Genomic DNA, 17,698 nt, shown 5'->3' on the forward strand with positions numbered 1-17,698 from the left:
TGCACAAATGCTTCCTTTCGGAGTTATAGGCTGCCGAAAACGTGAAAAAGAAAATCCCCAAGTTAGCGAAGAAAGAATAGAAAAAAAAATCTCGACAGAGAGAAGATTGAAAAACTTTAATTTGGGTATCCGTGGATGGAAGAAATGATAAAGACATGGGAATTAGAATAGTACAAGCAAAGATGGTATTCTATGAAAAGAAAGAACTACTGACACCGAAAATCATACCAGTAACAGAAAGGGAAAAAAAATCATAAAGAGCTGTCGGTGTTCAGTGAATTTAAGCTCAGTGTGGATAAGAAGTGGACATTTCGAAAATCAGTGACAATAAAACGTCATCCATTCTAAGTTCGTTCGAGAAGATGGCCAAATGGTTGTTAACACATGCAGCTTTTGTTGTGACTGTAAGTTCATATGATGATCATGTAATAATCAACTAAAAGCCATTCGACCAGACCGTTTATGGGCTGAGCATTGTGGGTTGACTGATTGTTTGGGTCGTAATGGGGACCTCAATATTAAAGCAGTTTACCGACAGAGCTGCATGTAGTTAGTTAGTATACCTATAGTTACACAACAGTACATAGGAGCTCATTCGTGCCTATCTGGTTAGCGTACCGACTATTTGCGTGGGAGACCCGTGTTCCGATTCTCGGCGGGAGTTTATATGGTTTGGATCTCACGTTAAGCTATAGGTCCATGTTTCATATAGCCTCGTTGCTAAAAAGGACTAAATTCACATGCAACCAATCAACAGCAGTGCATAAAATAATAGTGTTCCTGTAGTATACCACCCATAGTTACACAGCACATAGAAGGGCGTGGTAAATAGATGATAGGAGACGGAAGTGGGTATGAAATACAATACCATTGTTGCTCAAATCCAAATTTAAATGACACGATTTAAACTCGAAGCAATACTACTTGTTATGATTCTCCCTGTGGAGTAGAGCAGCGTTCTTCAAACTCGTCCGTGGATCAGGAGTGACCCTCGAGAAGGTCAACTCTTGAAGTACTTTTTAGATTGAACGTTAGTTAAGAAAGAGAGAAAGAAAGAAAGGGGGGGGGGGAGGATCACACACAGTGCTGAGAATCCGTGTTTGCAAAGTAGCTAAGGAAGCATCTTTCGCTTTCCCTCCAAGGACTGACAGTTTATGGAATTTACAAGTAGTATATATGTGTGTGTGTGTGTGTTTAAGTGTTAGTAGTGTGTGCATGCCACTATTAAGAGAGGATAGTTAACAGCGTTTTTTTTCCCCTCACGTATACAGTACATAAATATATGAACAGTCTGTTCCAACAATACTATCAGTTCTTATTGGCAACAACATGGTTTCTTTAGCGCCATAAAATTTCGTTTGTGGCGATTTTCGCGGAAACTACCAATTAGAATTTACCCTTAAGTAGAGATGCAAGGGCTCGGAAAAAAACCGGCTTTTTTGAAAAAAAAAAACTCGGTTTTTTCTGCTTCGCTTTTTTGCTTGGGAAATTTTGGGCTTTTTTCAAAATACTGCTTTAAATTAATAAAACAGACTTTGTATCGCTTCTCTATAACACAAAAAATCATTTAATTAGTGGTTGATGCTGATAATAATGTAAAACATCGAAAATAAACTATGAATGTCGAAAAGATATTTCAAACAATTTTTCTTCAACATATTTACATTATGAATTCCACAGAATTAACCAATGTATATAATCAGAATTTTTTAACCTCCGATATATACAAAAGTAAGTAGAGTTGGCAAGAACCATGGTTGTTTTTGAAAATGCCAAAAACCCGTTTTTTGGGGGATGTTTAAACCAGGCTTTTTTGATTTAGATTTTTTGCTTTATGTATTTATATTACATATTCACAGAAATAAGTTTGTTTCGCCTTGGTGTTATTATGCAACAGCGGGGTTATGCCGGAAGAACTCCCATAAGCTTAAAGAAGTCCGGTCAGTAAATTTCTTAAATTGAGAATCTCCCGCCCTAGCCATTGGGAAAATCCCGTCATTACTTGAAATGTAAGACAATAACGGGAAAATCCTGTTATTGCTTTGCATGTAAAATTTAAAGGTCAACGTACCATAATCAGTACGCTAAAACTGAGGTATTAAATTACAAATTTAGTATGTAGATATCATTGAAAGTCCAATCCAAGCTAATGTTGGAAGCTACGTAGGCAATCGATAAATTTTGCCAATTCCTATCAATATATTTAAGCAATCTGGGCTTCTTTATAAAACAGGCATTTAGGCATGCAGAAATATACAATTTGGTTTGTTTCGTATGTTTAGGCTTTAATATCCTTACGAAATACCGAGGTTATCAAGGAGAAGACTTTCGCTTAAACTGACATCCGAACCGCTACTTGGGTTACGCATGAAAGAAGGTTTGTGGTTCGACCGAGAATTGAACATGGGACACCTTGATTAAAAGGTGAAAGGGAAATAAAACTATTGCAGGTGGTTTGATATCTGGAAACGTCACCACGAAGTTCACACGATTCGCATTTTTCATTCTTTTTATTTTTGTGGTTTAAACCAGTTATTAAAAAAAAAAAAGTTGGTGTAAACCAGCCAACCCTAAAAGTAAACACTTCTTTTAAAAGAATACACAAATAACTAGCAAAATAGTATGTAGTATTTTTACTTCAAACTATTCCATACCCTCTTTTTGAAACAAAATAAAATTAAAATAAAACATAAGAGAAATACTTAGATTTATATGATACACTTAAAGGCTGCACATCTAGAGCTTTTGGTTCTGTATATTCTTGAAATTCTACAGTTAAGTTTTATAGAACCACCATCACAGTTTACCCAATCCTCAAGTTTTCTGAATTTTTAACAAGAGGGATTCAACATATCATTACGGAACTCCCCCCCACCAAAAAAAAAAAAAAAAAAAAGGACTACGGAATATATTTAAGTTAAGCTAAATACAACTGCACAACAAACATGACTGAGTGATTAGCTTTTGCGCTTCTATCGGGAAGTCCGGGATTCAACCAGCATTCGACCATTCTGACAAAGCTTTTCTTCATTCCATCTGTGAATGTAGAAATAGTGCGTGTACTGTGAGTTGGGCGACTTCCTTTCTTATTGTTTTTAAATCGTTATTATTACTAATTACCAGCAGTGACGGTTTTGCGAAGGTAAGGGGGGCGGTCTTTCGGACTGAAGCCCGTTCCCCAAAGTTACGGAATGTTTGCAACAAACGAAATATCTATTATTTATGTCTTTACTTATAAACTTTAAGCTCCCGTCAAATAAAAATTACGAATGTTTAAAAAAAAACTAAACATTAGTAAGAAAAACCCTTCCCAAAATACTTTTCTAAATCCGCCACTGATTCTCAGTATAAAATGATTTTTAAAGTTGTATCCGGAAGATTATTGCTAAACATGTAAACGAAACGAAATATTAGTTATGCCTGTACTCATAAACTTCAAGCACCCCCCAAATAAAATGAGGACTTTTTAGGAAACGAAACAATAAGAAAAAACCCTCCTAAAGTACTTTTCTAAATCCGCTACTGATTATTTGTATAAATTGGTATTCAAGGTTGTGTCCGGAAAATTATTGCTAAATCACTTCACAGCTACAGTATAACAGAAATGTGGAAGTAGGGTTTAACGGATAAATAGAAAAACGGGCAAGTTTAACTTTTGCACTAGAAACTAGAGTACTAAAAGCTCTTAGAAATGAAACACGGATGACAAACTAGAGAAGAAAAAAGATGTCGATAACTCAAAAGTTAAAATAAAGTTAAATAGCCTCTAAAATTACCCTCAAATACTACATTCTTCATGTTAGCTTTAATTCGTAAAACATGTGCTCCATCCATCTTGATGGTGAATTTCAGAGCGAAATATCACATTCAGGTCATGGAATTCTTATCTAACTATAGAATATACTATAAGAAAGCTATTTAGATAGAAAAATCATGAAATTGAAAAAAGCCAAAATTTCCAAAATTCTCGTTTTTTCCCATAAAAGCCGGCTTTTTATGTGAAAAAAACCATCGATTCAAAAAAGCCGGCTTTTTTGCATCTCTACCCTTAAGTATGTTATTTTGTAAAACTCGATGTAATCTATCACCTGATATACAGTATGTCTTACCTTTGGACAGTTTTTTTTATTAAGTAGAAATTAAAGTTTAAAAATTAATCATAATTTTAGGTTATATATATATCGTTAACCGTCACCTGGTTAGTGTCATGCTGGAGAGCTTCATGAGTAATATACTTCAGTATCAGTCTCACCTTAATAGAGCTTTTGTTATCGCTCAGCATCGGTGTTTAGGTTTACAAAATAATTCGTTTTTCTAAGTATTCTCGAAAACTACGCATGAGTTTTTATTCTGACACGTATCGTTTTGTCGTACACAGCAAGGTCTGTTGATTGATGGATGTCTCATTGTTGGATATTTTTATTTCTGTTACATGTTATCTAATAATATTGTAGAATTACCTTTGTCACTCTGTAAAATACTAGACAGCCTTCATTACACTAATACGTGTTTCCTTATTAATATCAATATAAAATTAATGTAATTGTAAGTAATACTATATATAATGAAATGATAAAACAATCGATTTAAATATTTTTTCACACCGAATCCTCTGTAGGTGCGAATTCAATAATAAACAAAGAGTGAGAAAGTGATTGGACCGGGACTCGAACCTGGGATCTCCGGCATACAGTGCCGATGCGTTAACAACTACGCCATCCAGTCCACTTCCTAGAACAGCTGTGGAGAGCACCCCGACTACAGGAGTGAGAGGGTGTTTGGCTGTTTTGGGAAGCGGACTTGTTGTCATAGTGGTTAACGCATCGGTACGGTATGCTGAAGATCCCGGATTCCAATCTTGGTCAAGTCAATCTTTTTTCCACTCTTCGTATGTTAGTAAATAATCCTACATTAAAAATGTAACTGGTACTGACATATGCTCTCGATACATATAAAGTTGCTTGCGAATGACTATGTAATAAAACCATTGGAATGACAAGAAATGCCCATTTTCTATAATTAATATTTTCTCAAGGTACAACAACTTGTACAAACAAAAACAGAATGCCAGGATTAATGAAAGTTTATTGTTTGAATCCAGATACAGAAACTTCAAATGTTGTGGAAGATCGGCTGTTGATATTGCAGACGTCCGAGTTCTATTTCCGGCTAAGGAAGGTGGGATTTAGTAAAACGGTTGGTTGTACGTTCATTCAACCTTAGGTCAAAGTGAGTATTTGGGCCGTCGCCAGAGACAGTCGACGAATGCAGTTGGCTGACCTTAATCGTGATCAAGGAACCCAAAGAATGAGACAATAGCCTTCACACTACTTCAGAATATATTGGAAGTCGATGTGGTTTTAGTGGGGAAGTCCTGGGTTCTAATCCCGGATAAGTTCAATGTCGCCGAACTGATTTTTAACTTTAAAGGCATTGAACGAAACTAAAAGGAAAAGAACACGTGGACTAAACTATTCGGCTATAATTGTCGAAGAGTGACTTTGTCGCGTCTCGATTTTTTCTGCCATGTTTAGGTTCAGTATTTGTTTACTTTGTTTTGTGCTTTCCTAGAACATAATGCTTTCAGCGTGTAATGTAACGAATTGTTGCCACTCTCTTTTTGTCTTTCTTTTTCGATGAAGTTTTCTGTATGTCCTACAAATTTCATAGAATTTCTATCTTTGTTTTTCTGTTGTTCAAATGGCTTCAAAGAAATTTATTTCTGTATCATACCATCGTTTCGTTCTAAGAAGTTCTTTGTTTCTGGCAGTTCCTTCTCTCTTGGCACAGTAACGTCGCAATTCAATTACTGATCGTGGATGTAAGTTTCGTAATAAATTAACTCCGTGTATTAGTCATATTCCCATATTCGCATTTAGTTCTTCTATTCGTTATTAGCATACAACCGTAGTGAAAAAAAAAAAAAAAAGTAAAATGTACACAACTTGATTCACGAGCGACTACTATAAATACAGTGTTAATTAAACACTAATAATATTTTCTCTGTAATTTGGAATCGTTAGTGATGGGTCCGGTTACCAGGAACTTCTTAAGTCTTGATTATCGAGACGAAAGTACTTCCCTCGTTTATGGTAATCTGGTGAACCAGTTAGTTCTTATAAAAACAGTAGACATAGATAAAAACAATTACAGACTGGCTCAAACCTCCTGACGTTTAAGGCGTGATCTGCTTTCCACAATATACAATGCAAATTGGGCAGCGTTGTCTAATAGTTTTGTTCCTGGATTAGGAGAAAGCAATTTCAAAGGTACGTCCTTATGATATATGTCACTAATAAATGAATAAATTTGTAAGAATGAATTTGTTTTTCAATATCTTAATTTCTCGCGTTAATGTTTCACGTTATGCCTGTACACGAAACGAAGCGAAATCTGACAACGTCGCATCTGCACATCATTGGCTTCCGAAAGACGTCAGGAGGTTTGAGCCGGACTTTAGTTACAAAAATTGAAACAAAAGAGGTTTTAATATTACATTTTGCAACATAAAAAAAAAGAAGAAGACAATATAATATAATAATATGCATGGGCTGGAGACTTGGTAACTATTTTGAGTTAACAGTTTCGAAATGATTTTGTTGATGAGGCTCCTTTTTTTTTATTATTTATTTATTTATTTATTTATTTTTTTGACATTTATCTGCTGCTGTTACGTCCATTTTTTACAGGCCGTTGCATCTATGTTTTGATGTGTATGATACTTCGTTTTAATTTCATGTATTATGACAACACGTGCCTACATTCTCAATAAATATAGTTTTTTACGTGAGCATGGAACTGTCTTTTCTTAAGCAAAATGTTCGATTTTGAGTAACCATGAGTTCACATAAATGTGACTGTTTTTTTTTTTTTTTTTTTTTTTTTTTTTTAATATTGGTTAATTATTGGGAATTATTGATCCAAAAATACAGCTTAATATGTGTTAATACTGCTAAAGCGGAAAGGACATAGGATTCATTTTAAATTTTGTTTTTGAATGGATTGGTATTTTAGTAATTGTTAATTCTCTTTTTCCAGTTCGAAGGTATGACAACGCAACAACATGCGGCTTGGTATGGACAGCCAATTTCGTGGCGTACAGATGCCGAACGTGTGGAATATCCCCTTGTATGTCTCTTTGTGCCGAATGCTTTCAGAAGGGCAACCATGAAGGTCACGATTTCAACATGTTCCGCAGCCAGGCAGGCGGTGCTTGCGACTGTGGTGATACTTCAGTCATGAAGGAATCAGGGTAAGTACTTGGGTATCAAGTAGGCTATCTCATAATGTTTTGATTGCAAATATACTATGTAAGATATTGAGAATAAATTTACTGATTTTTCTGACCTAGGTCTGCGGTAGATATGCGTTATTTTCAGTTGTTGGGAAGGTAAACAATGTTTGCTAGACAAAGTAGCTCCCTTTATATCTATACATATCTACCGTGAGGTTCTATAATGTGATAAAGTTGTCTATATCAAGACTGATATCCTCAGTCAGAGTTAAAGTGACAGAAAATCTGACGATGTTAGGAGAATATGAAGATAGTTGAACGCTTTCATTTTGGAATACACCGTTACTCCCACAATTCTTTGAGTCCTTTATGCAATATACGAACTAATATATATGTCCAACGTAATATTATGGTTGTAATCTATTCGTGATGTTTTAAAGGCAAATCAACTGTTCTTTTCTCGTAGTTCTGCATTGTAACAATCTGTAGTAATGATGGACTCTGCGAAACAGATAATGAGGGATTGTAATTCTAAGCCTTTTTGACTTGTCCGTGTTCAGCAACAGTCAACTTCCGATACTGATTTACTGTTGCGGTTCTGGGGAAATGTAGTGTCTCGTGACAGTTCTCGTGTTCTTGATCACGCGAAGCAGGAGTGTCTTTTACACTATATGTAGCATCAGTCGTGCCAAGTACGCTTTTTAATTGATAAGTTATTTTTTATTTGTTGTAATTGATAGAAAAAAAAGATAAATTGAAACAAAATAAAAGACAACATCATGAAAAAAGGAACAAGTAGAAAACCTGAGATGAAAGAAAGAAAGCAATTTGAAAATAAACGTTTAATAGACCTAGATATTTTATTGCAAAAATTCAGGCAAACAGTTTATTTGTTATTATCAGGAAATATTAATATAAATACTGTGTTGTTGTACTTATAATTTATACGAGAGCGTAATACCCATTATACATTCACATATCCTTTATTTCACGATACATGAAATTGAACTTTAAAAAAAAATTATGTTTGTAATGCATTTTGCAGTGCTGTTCTCGTTGTAAAATATGTTTAATAAATATACGAGAGGGAAATTGAAAATAAACATACATTTTTCCCCCAGCCAAGAAGTTATTAAACATACACAATGAAACTGGCCTATCCGACGTAATTTTCAACATCAGAATCGAGGCGTTTGAGACATCTCAGCCGTGTGGTACTAGTTCTAGAACACTGACAATCATTAACACAAGGTGCAGTTAACATTTCCTACTGACATTTAAATGGTTCGCTATGTCTTTGGGTCATAAATTCTCTTGCATGGCCATTCTGCAAAGTATAGCGTGCATGCTGGTTATGACTTGTGTTAATGACCGTATTCTCGTCTGCTTTGTTGGAAAACCCAACATTGGGGCGATGAAATCCTTATACTTACCGGACACATTATTGATCAAAACCACGTTAATGTCACAACCCTTGTTACACTACTTTCTAAACCTTGAAACATTCAACTTTATATCGTAACAGGCAACAACATAATCCTCCTGAAAGCGGTTTGAGTTAGAAAACAAACGTGCAGTCTCACAGCTTACACATACATTCACAAACGCGCCTGACCATGGTCGAGCGAGTTCATAACATGTTTGGTCAACAGCCTTCTGTAGAATGCAAATTCTGCGAAGGTTTTTGAACACTACATGTGTGAAATATTTTGTATGAATTAAATATTAATAAAATTTAATGTAATTAATTTTTGCAGGCACTTGCTAAAGTTTTCGTATTAAATTTATCTTTCTTTTGTTAATTATCTTTTCTGCAGATATATTAAAATTCATTGTAGTCTGTAGGAAGTAGGTTGTTAATTACGTATATTTCGTTTTATTTGTAGATTTTGCCACCGTCATGGTCCCAAAGCTCAAGTAAACAAGCCGTCAGCGCCTTCAGATTTGATGTGCGTGGCTGACGCAATGATGCCTCGGATTATTTTAAGGCTTATTCAACATCTCCGAGAACACAGGTGAGTTTTGTAAACTCTTTTCCAGCCAAAAGATGTCGCAACTTTCTCTTTTTTATACCGCAGTTGGTCGTCTTTTTTTAACGTATAAAATTTATGGGTGGTTCATTTGAATATTCAGGATAATGATACTACATAACAACCTAATACTGAAGAAAGAATTAGTAACAGAAGGCAAGTACTGGATGATTATATTTTCATAGAAATCAGTATATATATACGATGTGTTTTCCATGATTTTTCAGTAACATGAAGGAACTTAATTGTAAAATAACAGAGGTATCATAGAGATCAGAAAGTCATAGATATCAATGAAAACCACATTGTCTGTGATGTTAGTGAATTTACTGTTTTACGGGATTTTAATTCAGCGTAAATCCGTGAGTCGGGTGTAATTCACTAAGCGGGCGTAGAAGAACACTAAGTGTTCTTGCTTCGAAATCGGAATATTGTACGTTATTTATCAGGGTTTTCATTAGTTACAGAAGATAAATGTTGAGATTATAACTTAATATAGGCTCTGGGAGAATTGCTTTTGTAATGTTTCATTCTTAATTGTTTCCAATGTTAAATGACTTGTATGTGAAACTTGTTAATAAATAAGCAATCATAGTTGGTTATAGTAATAAAATCCACTTTAATGGAGGTTTTATGAAACTTCAAATGACTCTATTTGATAATTACCCCGTAGCATTGTGGAACATTAATATATTGTTGTGTTGACACTTACCTTACTTGTTGGTTTATTGTAATCTTTATCTAAAACAGAAAATTTTTGAAGCTTGCAATAAAATGATAAAGATAGTATTCTAAGCAATAAAATATTTATGCACATTACCTTCAGCACTCTTCTATGAAAAATTTATAGTACAAACGAGAACAATTAATGAAAACAGACGTTTCTGTAGAAAGAGAATGCTTATGTTTCGTAGCAGAAATGTTTTTTTTTCTTTCTTGGTAAATACAATTCACTATACCAATATTTGTTGTTTTGTTTCTTCTGAAAATACTCGTTGAAGTAAATAAAATTTCAGTTTTATGAAAGATTAGTATATTAAAATAAAAGATGCATTGAGAAGAAAATGCTAAATTAATGTCAATATTTGAATAGGAGAGGAATTAAATGTTTGCTCTTGTATAGAAAGACTGTAAAGATATTGTTATATTGACTTATTGCAAGTTATAAACTTTCTTTCGTGTCTTTATATGTAGTATAATGATAGCAATGCTTTATGTGTATTTAGCAAAGAGGAGACGGAGGCTGCTTTAGCTGCAATTCAAGACGCAGACGCTTATCTCACAATGCTTCACGAATTCAGTGCAATGGGAGCAGCTATGAGAAGAGTAATGACAGGCGCACTAACTAATCCACAGGTAAGTTTTACTATAAATTGATTTTACTCAAAGAGTTGAAATCTTTAGTTTTATTTTGTAACATTCCATCTTTTCTTTATAATCTTCAATTCAATATAAAATATGACAGAACATTACCTCCAGTTTAACTCAACTTCATATTCCTTATAACACCCAAATAATTGGTTTTCTCTTTATACGAGAATGTGCTGAAAAGTTCCTGACATTGCTCAAAAAGAGTAAAGGTAGAGGAAAGAAATTACACAGTTACTCAACTTATTCCCCCTAAAAAATGATGCATTTGATACAGTGATGTTCCATCTTTGCTAACCCTTGTAAATAAAATTCCTTTGGATGGGCCCGATACAAAGTCTCCGCAACATATTAGACGTCAGGAATTTCCTGAAAATGATGTTCTCGGAGGTTTTTTCTTCAAGATTGAGAATGAATGATAATCAGAGGAAGCCAGGTCAGGCGAATAGGGGGATGGCGGACCAATGGAAATCACATGTGTTCAGTTTGGCAGCCACAACGTGCGATATGTAAGCTAGCTGGGAAATTGTGCAAAATGAGAATTCATTTGGGCCTGTCTTAATTATCTCGTGCAGCTGGTCCAGTAGGTTAGCATAATATTCGCCGATAATAATAAGAGTTGTAAAGTAGATAGTCGATTAACAGAATACCATCTTTGTTCCAGAAAAGTAGCAACACAGCATTGATTCTCAGGAAAATATCAATGTGGTCATCTTGATGGCCAGTTGCCATAAAGTTGTACCGGTACACTGAATCATCAAAAATCTTGTATACTTAAACAAGATCACAGATTAATAGTTCCGCAATTTTCCTTATGGAGATTCACGCACACAGCTTGAGGAGTGTTGAAAATTTCCTATATTCTCCCTAATGTGAACAATATAAACATAATAGTTAAGTTTTTATTAATTTTGTAAAAGACTTAAAGTGTGATAGACACAACGCACTTTTTCATCTCAGAGGTATTAACGTAGTTATGAGATAATTCTGTGATCTACTGTTTACGAACATATCCAAAGTGAAAATTTAAACCTAGTTGTTTAGTCCTAATGCAATATTCAGAAAGCGAAATCTAATACGTTTTATAAATTAGTAAATTAGAGTGAGAGTATATGACAGTTGCTTTTATGTATTAGGTTACCTTTTTCTTCATTTTAATAAGTGATTTCGTTTATGACATTGAAGAAACGTACATATCAGAATTTTTTCATTACCAATACTTAATTGGTTTGGCAACTACACCTAAAGAACACAAATGTAAGTAATTTCATTCACATTGTGATATAAAACAACATTGTTATTGTTATACTGAGGAAGAATAGCCGAGAAGTTATTCGAATTATATAGAGAAAACCAGTTGTTTTGCTATTATAAGCAACATGAAGGTGAGTATTGAAGTTAATTTAAGTAAATGTTCCTTCCTCTTATTAGTAATTACGACACTATATGTTTGCGATATCGATTAGAGCTTATTACATACATATGGCATACTTTTTTTTAACTTGCCCATGATATAACTGACATTATTGTGCTTAAGTATTTATCCAAGCGAGATAATTTCAAGAGCCGCGTGTATTCGCTTCGTCGGTCGCTCATTGTACACATAATATGATTTCTGTTATAATGGAAAATTAAATCTAAGTTTTACGTCCCACGATTATGCCGGTTAGGCTAAAGGAGACATTGATGATGAGAGATGAGTGAAATGGTGGAATGAAGAAAGTGGGAGGAAATGGGAGAACTCCGAGAAAACCCACGAGCACGGTGTTTGTACACCACAAAATCCACACGGCACGAGCTGGGATCGAACCGGGGACCCCAAGCACTGGAGGTGAACGCTCTACCGCTGAGCCACCGCGTCCCCCACTTTGTTATGGAATTTTAGGTATGTGGGATCTTGGACTTTTTTGTTCATCGTTCGTTGACTGACCGACAAAGAGAGCGGGAGCTTTTTGAAATATTATCCATTGAATAAATACGTACGCACAATAAGGTTAGTTATGACGTTAGGTGACTGACTTAGTTACATAGACATTCAGCAGTGAATAGTGACTGCTGTAACATTTCTACTGTATTTTCTGATTTAATCTGTTGCGTTTCAAATTATAGTTGAGTAAATGCATGTAATTACAGACGTGATCAAATTATTAGGCTCACGCTTGAAAAATACAAAATTAGTGTAGGAGTCCTAATTTCAGAGTTCTAGAACATTTAATTTAATGGTTAAACTACCAATATAGGATCCTTCATTTGTTTACTGTACAGTTGAAGTGGGGATATCACCGTTGAACAGCAGATGGTATTAGTGAGGGGGGGGGGGGGAGGATTCTGAAAGTGATGTTTCAGTTGTAGATAGCTATTGTGGTTCCTATCAACAAGTTACAGTCTGAAGTGTTGTGTTTGTTGTCGGAAGAAGTTAACAACATTCAAAGCGTTCAACAGTTCGAATGGGCCAGTTTAAAATGATCGTGACGTGTTTTGTGTATCAATCTTTTATTCTGTGTAGTCCTTTAATTGCAGCATAATGGGAAAAGCAAAAGACGTTTCTCCACGTAAAATGGAAGTTAACAAAATACTTCTGGTGGAAATAAGATATACACAGCAATACATTGTTAGTAGAGTTGGGATAGAACAAAAATCTGTGAGTAGAATGTCTGTTGAAATGAACAAGAGCCAAAACAGGGTTGGGAAGTGTGGGCGAAAACCAAAGCTATCGCTAAGAGGTATCAGAAAACTAAAAAGATGGACTCTGGGAAACAGAAGTGCAACTTCTAATAGACTTGAGCATAAAAATGGCTGAGTACGGCGCAGATATTTGGCCGGAAAGTGTTCGAAGGATTCTTTGTGCCGAGGGAATAAAAGCACACGCTCAAGAAAGAAAACAAAAATTAGTCTACTCCAATCATGGCAAAGAAGCGCCTCGAATGGACACGAGGCCTTGATTATTGGACTACTGACGATTGTAGAATAGTGTGTTTCAGTGATGAATCATGTATCTTTGTGTCTGATGAATGTTCACAATATGTACGACGTTGACATGGGAGGAATTCAAGTTGGAATGACTTGAATAAACCGTGAAGCATCCTACTTTAGTCATGGTCTCGGATGTGATCTCTGTCTTCAGGCCTAGAAGACTGTATATAGAAGAGAGGACAATGAAGCACGACCAATACCTACAAGTTCTTCAAAAAGAACTGCTTTCCCAGACTGTACTCTCATTTTTATGCATGGTGGAGCCCCATGCCACCGGGCCAAAGCTGTAACAAAATTCTTCGAGGACAAACGAAATTAGTGTTCTTCCGTGTCCAGACACTAGTCCTAATATGAACCCGATTGAAAAGTTTTGAAGCTTCATGAAAGAAAAGCTGGAGAAGAAGCACATTAGAACCAAACTTCAGTTAATCAAGTAGATCAAGAATTTGTGGTATCACGATGCTGAATTGAAGGCAAAATGTGCTAAACTCGTACATAGGATGCTACAAAGGATAAAAGACTTAATAAAGAATAAAGAATTTGATAAGAAATATTAATCCTTGTGTGAGAGAAAATTTTCTTGTAAGTATTCCATTTCATTTTTTGTTTCCAATTTAGATATACACACTTTATAGTAATTTTATTTGAATGTTACGTACGCATTTGTTTTATTGATATTGAAAAGCATATTAGGACAGAGTTACAAAGTAGTAATTTGGAGTAAGTTCGAACGTATTTTCTCTCATAATATTGTAAGAACAGTAAAATATTCAGAAACTGAATGTTAAGTCTAATAATTTGAATACGTCTGTACATTATTAAAATACTTGTTCATCTTTACTGTTCATTTATCATTCCGATTTAAGTTACTGTACTAGTTTTGATCTTAGTGTGAAGACATAATAGCTCAGAACGCTTATCTTTGTTACAGAGGCCCTTGGTTCGAAAGTAGATTGTGATATGTGTAGTAGATGTCAATCCCCCCTCCTCGAAATTGTGCAATTTCCTCTCACTTTTTCATTTCACTAACTCGTCAAGTGTCATTCACCTTCATTCTTCACCCGTTTCTTAAACTTAAAAGGTATAAATAAGCCTATTTCACATGATTAGCTGAAGATTTCATCTCATTTAATTTAAAGCTAAGGTTTTGCAATGTTTAGATCCGCGCGGACTCTTTAAACTTATTTCTTTGACTCATGTGGTTGGAATTATTGAGAGCAAACAATACATGCATTTCATTATATTTACAACATATCGAAAAGTTCTCTAAAGTCATCGCCTCGAAAACAAAAAATAAATATACGGGGCTGCATGGATCCCAGGTTACCCAGTAAGATGACAGATAGTGTTGTAACAGGGGTAACAAGAACAATTCAGGGAGAACGCGGGGGATCTACCCCTCGCGAGTTTATTTTGAGCATTTGAACTAGATCACTTGCAGAATGAGGAATTATAGAAAAGTACTATAACAAGCTATTACACATTCGAATAGGGAAGACAGCTAAATATTTATTTTCATGAACTGTAATTATACGACAATACGACGTACGGGTTGTGCCAGCTTATGACTGGCCTATAAGTTCCAGAGTTGCAGGCAACAAGTTATTGTCGTCGGGCAAAAATACTTAACTGAAAAAAAATCTCCCTTCGAAGATTCATATCGCCTCTTTCATTTTGTCAAAAGTGTGTAAATTGATCACAGCATTACTGAGTTAAAAAGTAAGCACATACATTAAAAAAAGGTACAGGATAAAAATTGTTATTAAAACAAAGAATGATTAAATTTCTTTATTTTGTCCTATACTTTAATAATCGCCTCTAATACATTTTCGCCCTCCTCTTTCTTAATTACTAGAAGTGAAGCCAACAATAGATGTAGCGTTTGTTTCATATTGTTCTAAAATTAATCACTTCACATACTTTAATGTTAACACTGAATTGTATTGTTTCTTTTAATTGCAGGTGTACAAGAACTTAACAGAAGATAATGAGAATCTCTGTTCGTGTTTTGGAACATTGTTTGTACAGGAGAGTAAACGATTATATGAAGAGGCTGTAAAATCACTACCTAATCCAGAACCACCAGATGAATATAAAGGTTTGTTATGTGTGTATCCACATGTGTTTGTTTTCAGTAATATCTATGTAAGACAGTATAATGTAAAGTATATTGCAAAATGTAGGGCTCAGTTATGCCGCGAGTGTGAAGGCATTCAGCATAAACGAACCTGCGTAGTTTATATAAAAACGCTAAATAGTTTAGTTTACACGTGAGAAAAGCGTTGTCAGGGATTTTTTCGTACTTAGATTGTACTTACAATTGTAATTATTTTATTTACGATTGTCAGATTGTATTTACGATCTGTACCAAAGATTATTTTACTAAATTTGTCTTTCCAATTTTTCCTAAAAGTTCGTGGTTCTTGGTCAGGATCATAATATTTACGCGGATAATTTATGGAAAAGTCTTAATGAGAACTACACATACTACTCGTTCAGTTTTTGTACTGCATTTAAAGAAGTGCATTCGACGCAACAGTTCAGAAAATATATTCCTTAAAATATAACCTAATCGTGTTACTCTCTATTCCTTAGTTGTGTAATGGAGAACTATTTAAGTTCAGATCTAATGCATCTTGTGATTTGTAGTGAATAGGAGTAGAACGATAGGCATCGGAGAATTCGCCAGCACTTTTTAGAACATCAGCATTATTGATAAGTTTTTCTTATACTTTTGAAAATATATCTGCCTCATTAAAGCATAAGGACTGTTACAAATAATACACATAAACCTACAAAGTACACTAGGGGCTTCTTTTTTAATTATTATGGCGACCTTGCATTTCTGATTTCCGTTCAGTGCGAACCTATCTTGTCCGATTCCTTGCTTTTTTTCTATACTTGAATTCTTCATAGTGAAGGTTGTCTCTACCAATTCCTTGGATATACACCTAGGAGACAATCCATTTTATTCTACGTAGCACACGGGAGCTCATGTGGTTCGGATTCCACGTTAAGCTATAAATAAGTCCATGTCTCATATATCTCACTGCTAAAAGGAATACTAAACTCAAAATCAAAAGTTTCATGGCACACCTAAAATAACACCATAACACAGGGTGAGTCAAAAGTCACCTTATAAAATCAAAGCAAGTGTGGATAACCGGTATTGGTTATTGTAGGAACACATTAGGCCTAGGGGGAACCAGGGTGGATTGATTTAAATCAGTCTGATTTAAATCACGATTTTAATCAAGATTTAAATCACTTGATTTTTTAAATAAAAATCGTTGATTTAAATCAAATTCCGAAATGAATTAATTTAAAGTGAAAGTAAGTAAAATCCCGTTTCTCTTCTGTTATTTCGATTATGGAAGATAATAATCATAATGCAATGAGACTTAAATGTATGTAAGCACAGTATGAAAACGAGTATCATGTAGGGAACGATCAGGGAAAATCCCGTTTGAACGGGTAACGGGTGACCCTGCTTTCTTCTCTTTGTAACACAGGGTCTTAAAATTCCTATTCCAACGGAGAAATCACCATGGACATTTAAGATGAAAACTCTTTTGTGTCCACGTCTATTTGTTTGTTTCCAGATAATAGGAGCGTATTTAGAGGGGTCCGATCCCCTCTCCGAAACAAACAAAAAAATAATAATAATAATAATTTTAAAATTTTGGGCGAAATTTATGTACTAAATACATAGTAGTTCCTCGGGATCGTAATACGACAAATTTTGGATGCGTTAAAATAACGAATAATACTTTTGATAAAGTGGATACTTGACCCCATTGCAGAACATGCCGCGATCTGCGATGTGATCGCAGAAAATTTGCCGCGCCTGTGTAGGAAAAATTGTCAGAGGAAATAAAATAGCCAACAGAAAAGTATAGAAACGTGCCTGCTATGTATAGATGTCTTAAATGCACGGACAACTCGCATTTGAACTGTTTTTCACGTCACATAAAGCATATATTTAACAATCACAAGTGTTTCTTCTTCTGGAACTGATCATCTTGATTTTTTTATTTTGGAATTCCTGCAGGGAATTCGTGTTATTATTCAGTTCAAAATCTCTTATCATCGC

At 34.8% G+C, this 17,698-nt stretch overlaps 1 protein-coding gene across 5 annotated transcripts in view; it reads left to right on the forward strand.

Moving 5' to 3' along the window:
- Positions 1–17,698, forward strand: part of Ubr3 (Ubr3 ubiquitin ligase) — a 175,633-nt gene that overhangs the window by 14,253 nt on the left and 143,682 nt on the right. For 4 of the 5 annotated variants that reach the window (XM_081741424.1, XM_081741427.1, XM_081741428.1 and 1 more), the window contains exons 2-5: positions 7,039–7,252; positions 9,121–9,249; positions 10,491–10,620; positions 15,568–15,712. In XM_081741424.1, the coding sequence (XP_081597550.1) occupies positions 7,039–7,252; positions 9,121–9,249; positions 10,491–10,620; positions 15,568–15,712 (618 nt within the window). The remainder of the gene's footprint in view (positions 1–7,038; positions 7,253–9,120; positions 9,250–10,490; positions 10,621–15,567; positions 15,713–17,698) is intronic. The other variant, XM_081741425.1, reaches the window with a different exon arrangement.

The sequence above is a fragment of the Thermobia domestica genome, chromosome 15 (genome assembly GCF_964235325.1).
Source record: "Thermobia domestica chromosome 15, izTheDome1.hap1.1, whole genome shotgun sequence".
Classification (NCBI taxonomy): domain Eukaryota; kingdom Metazoa; phylum Arthropoda; class Insecta; order Zygentoma; family Lepismatidae; genus Thermobia; species Thermobia domestica.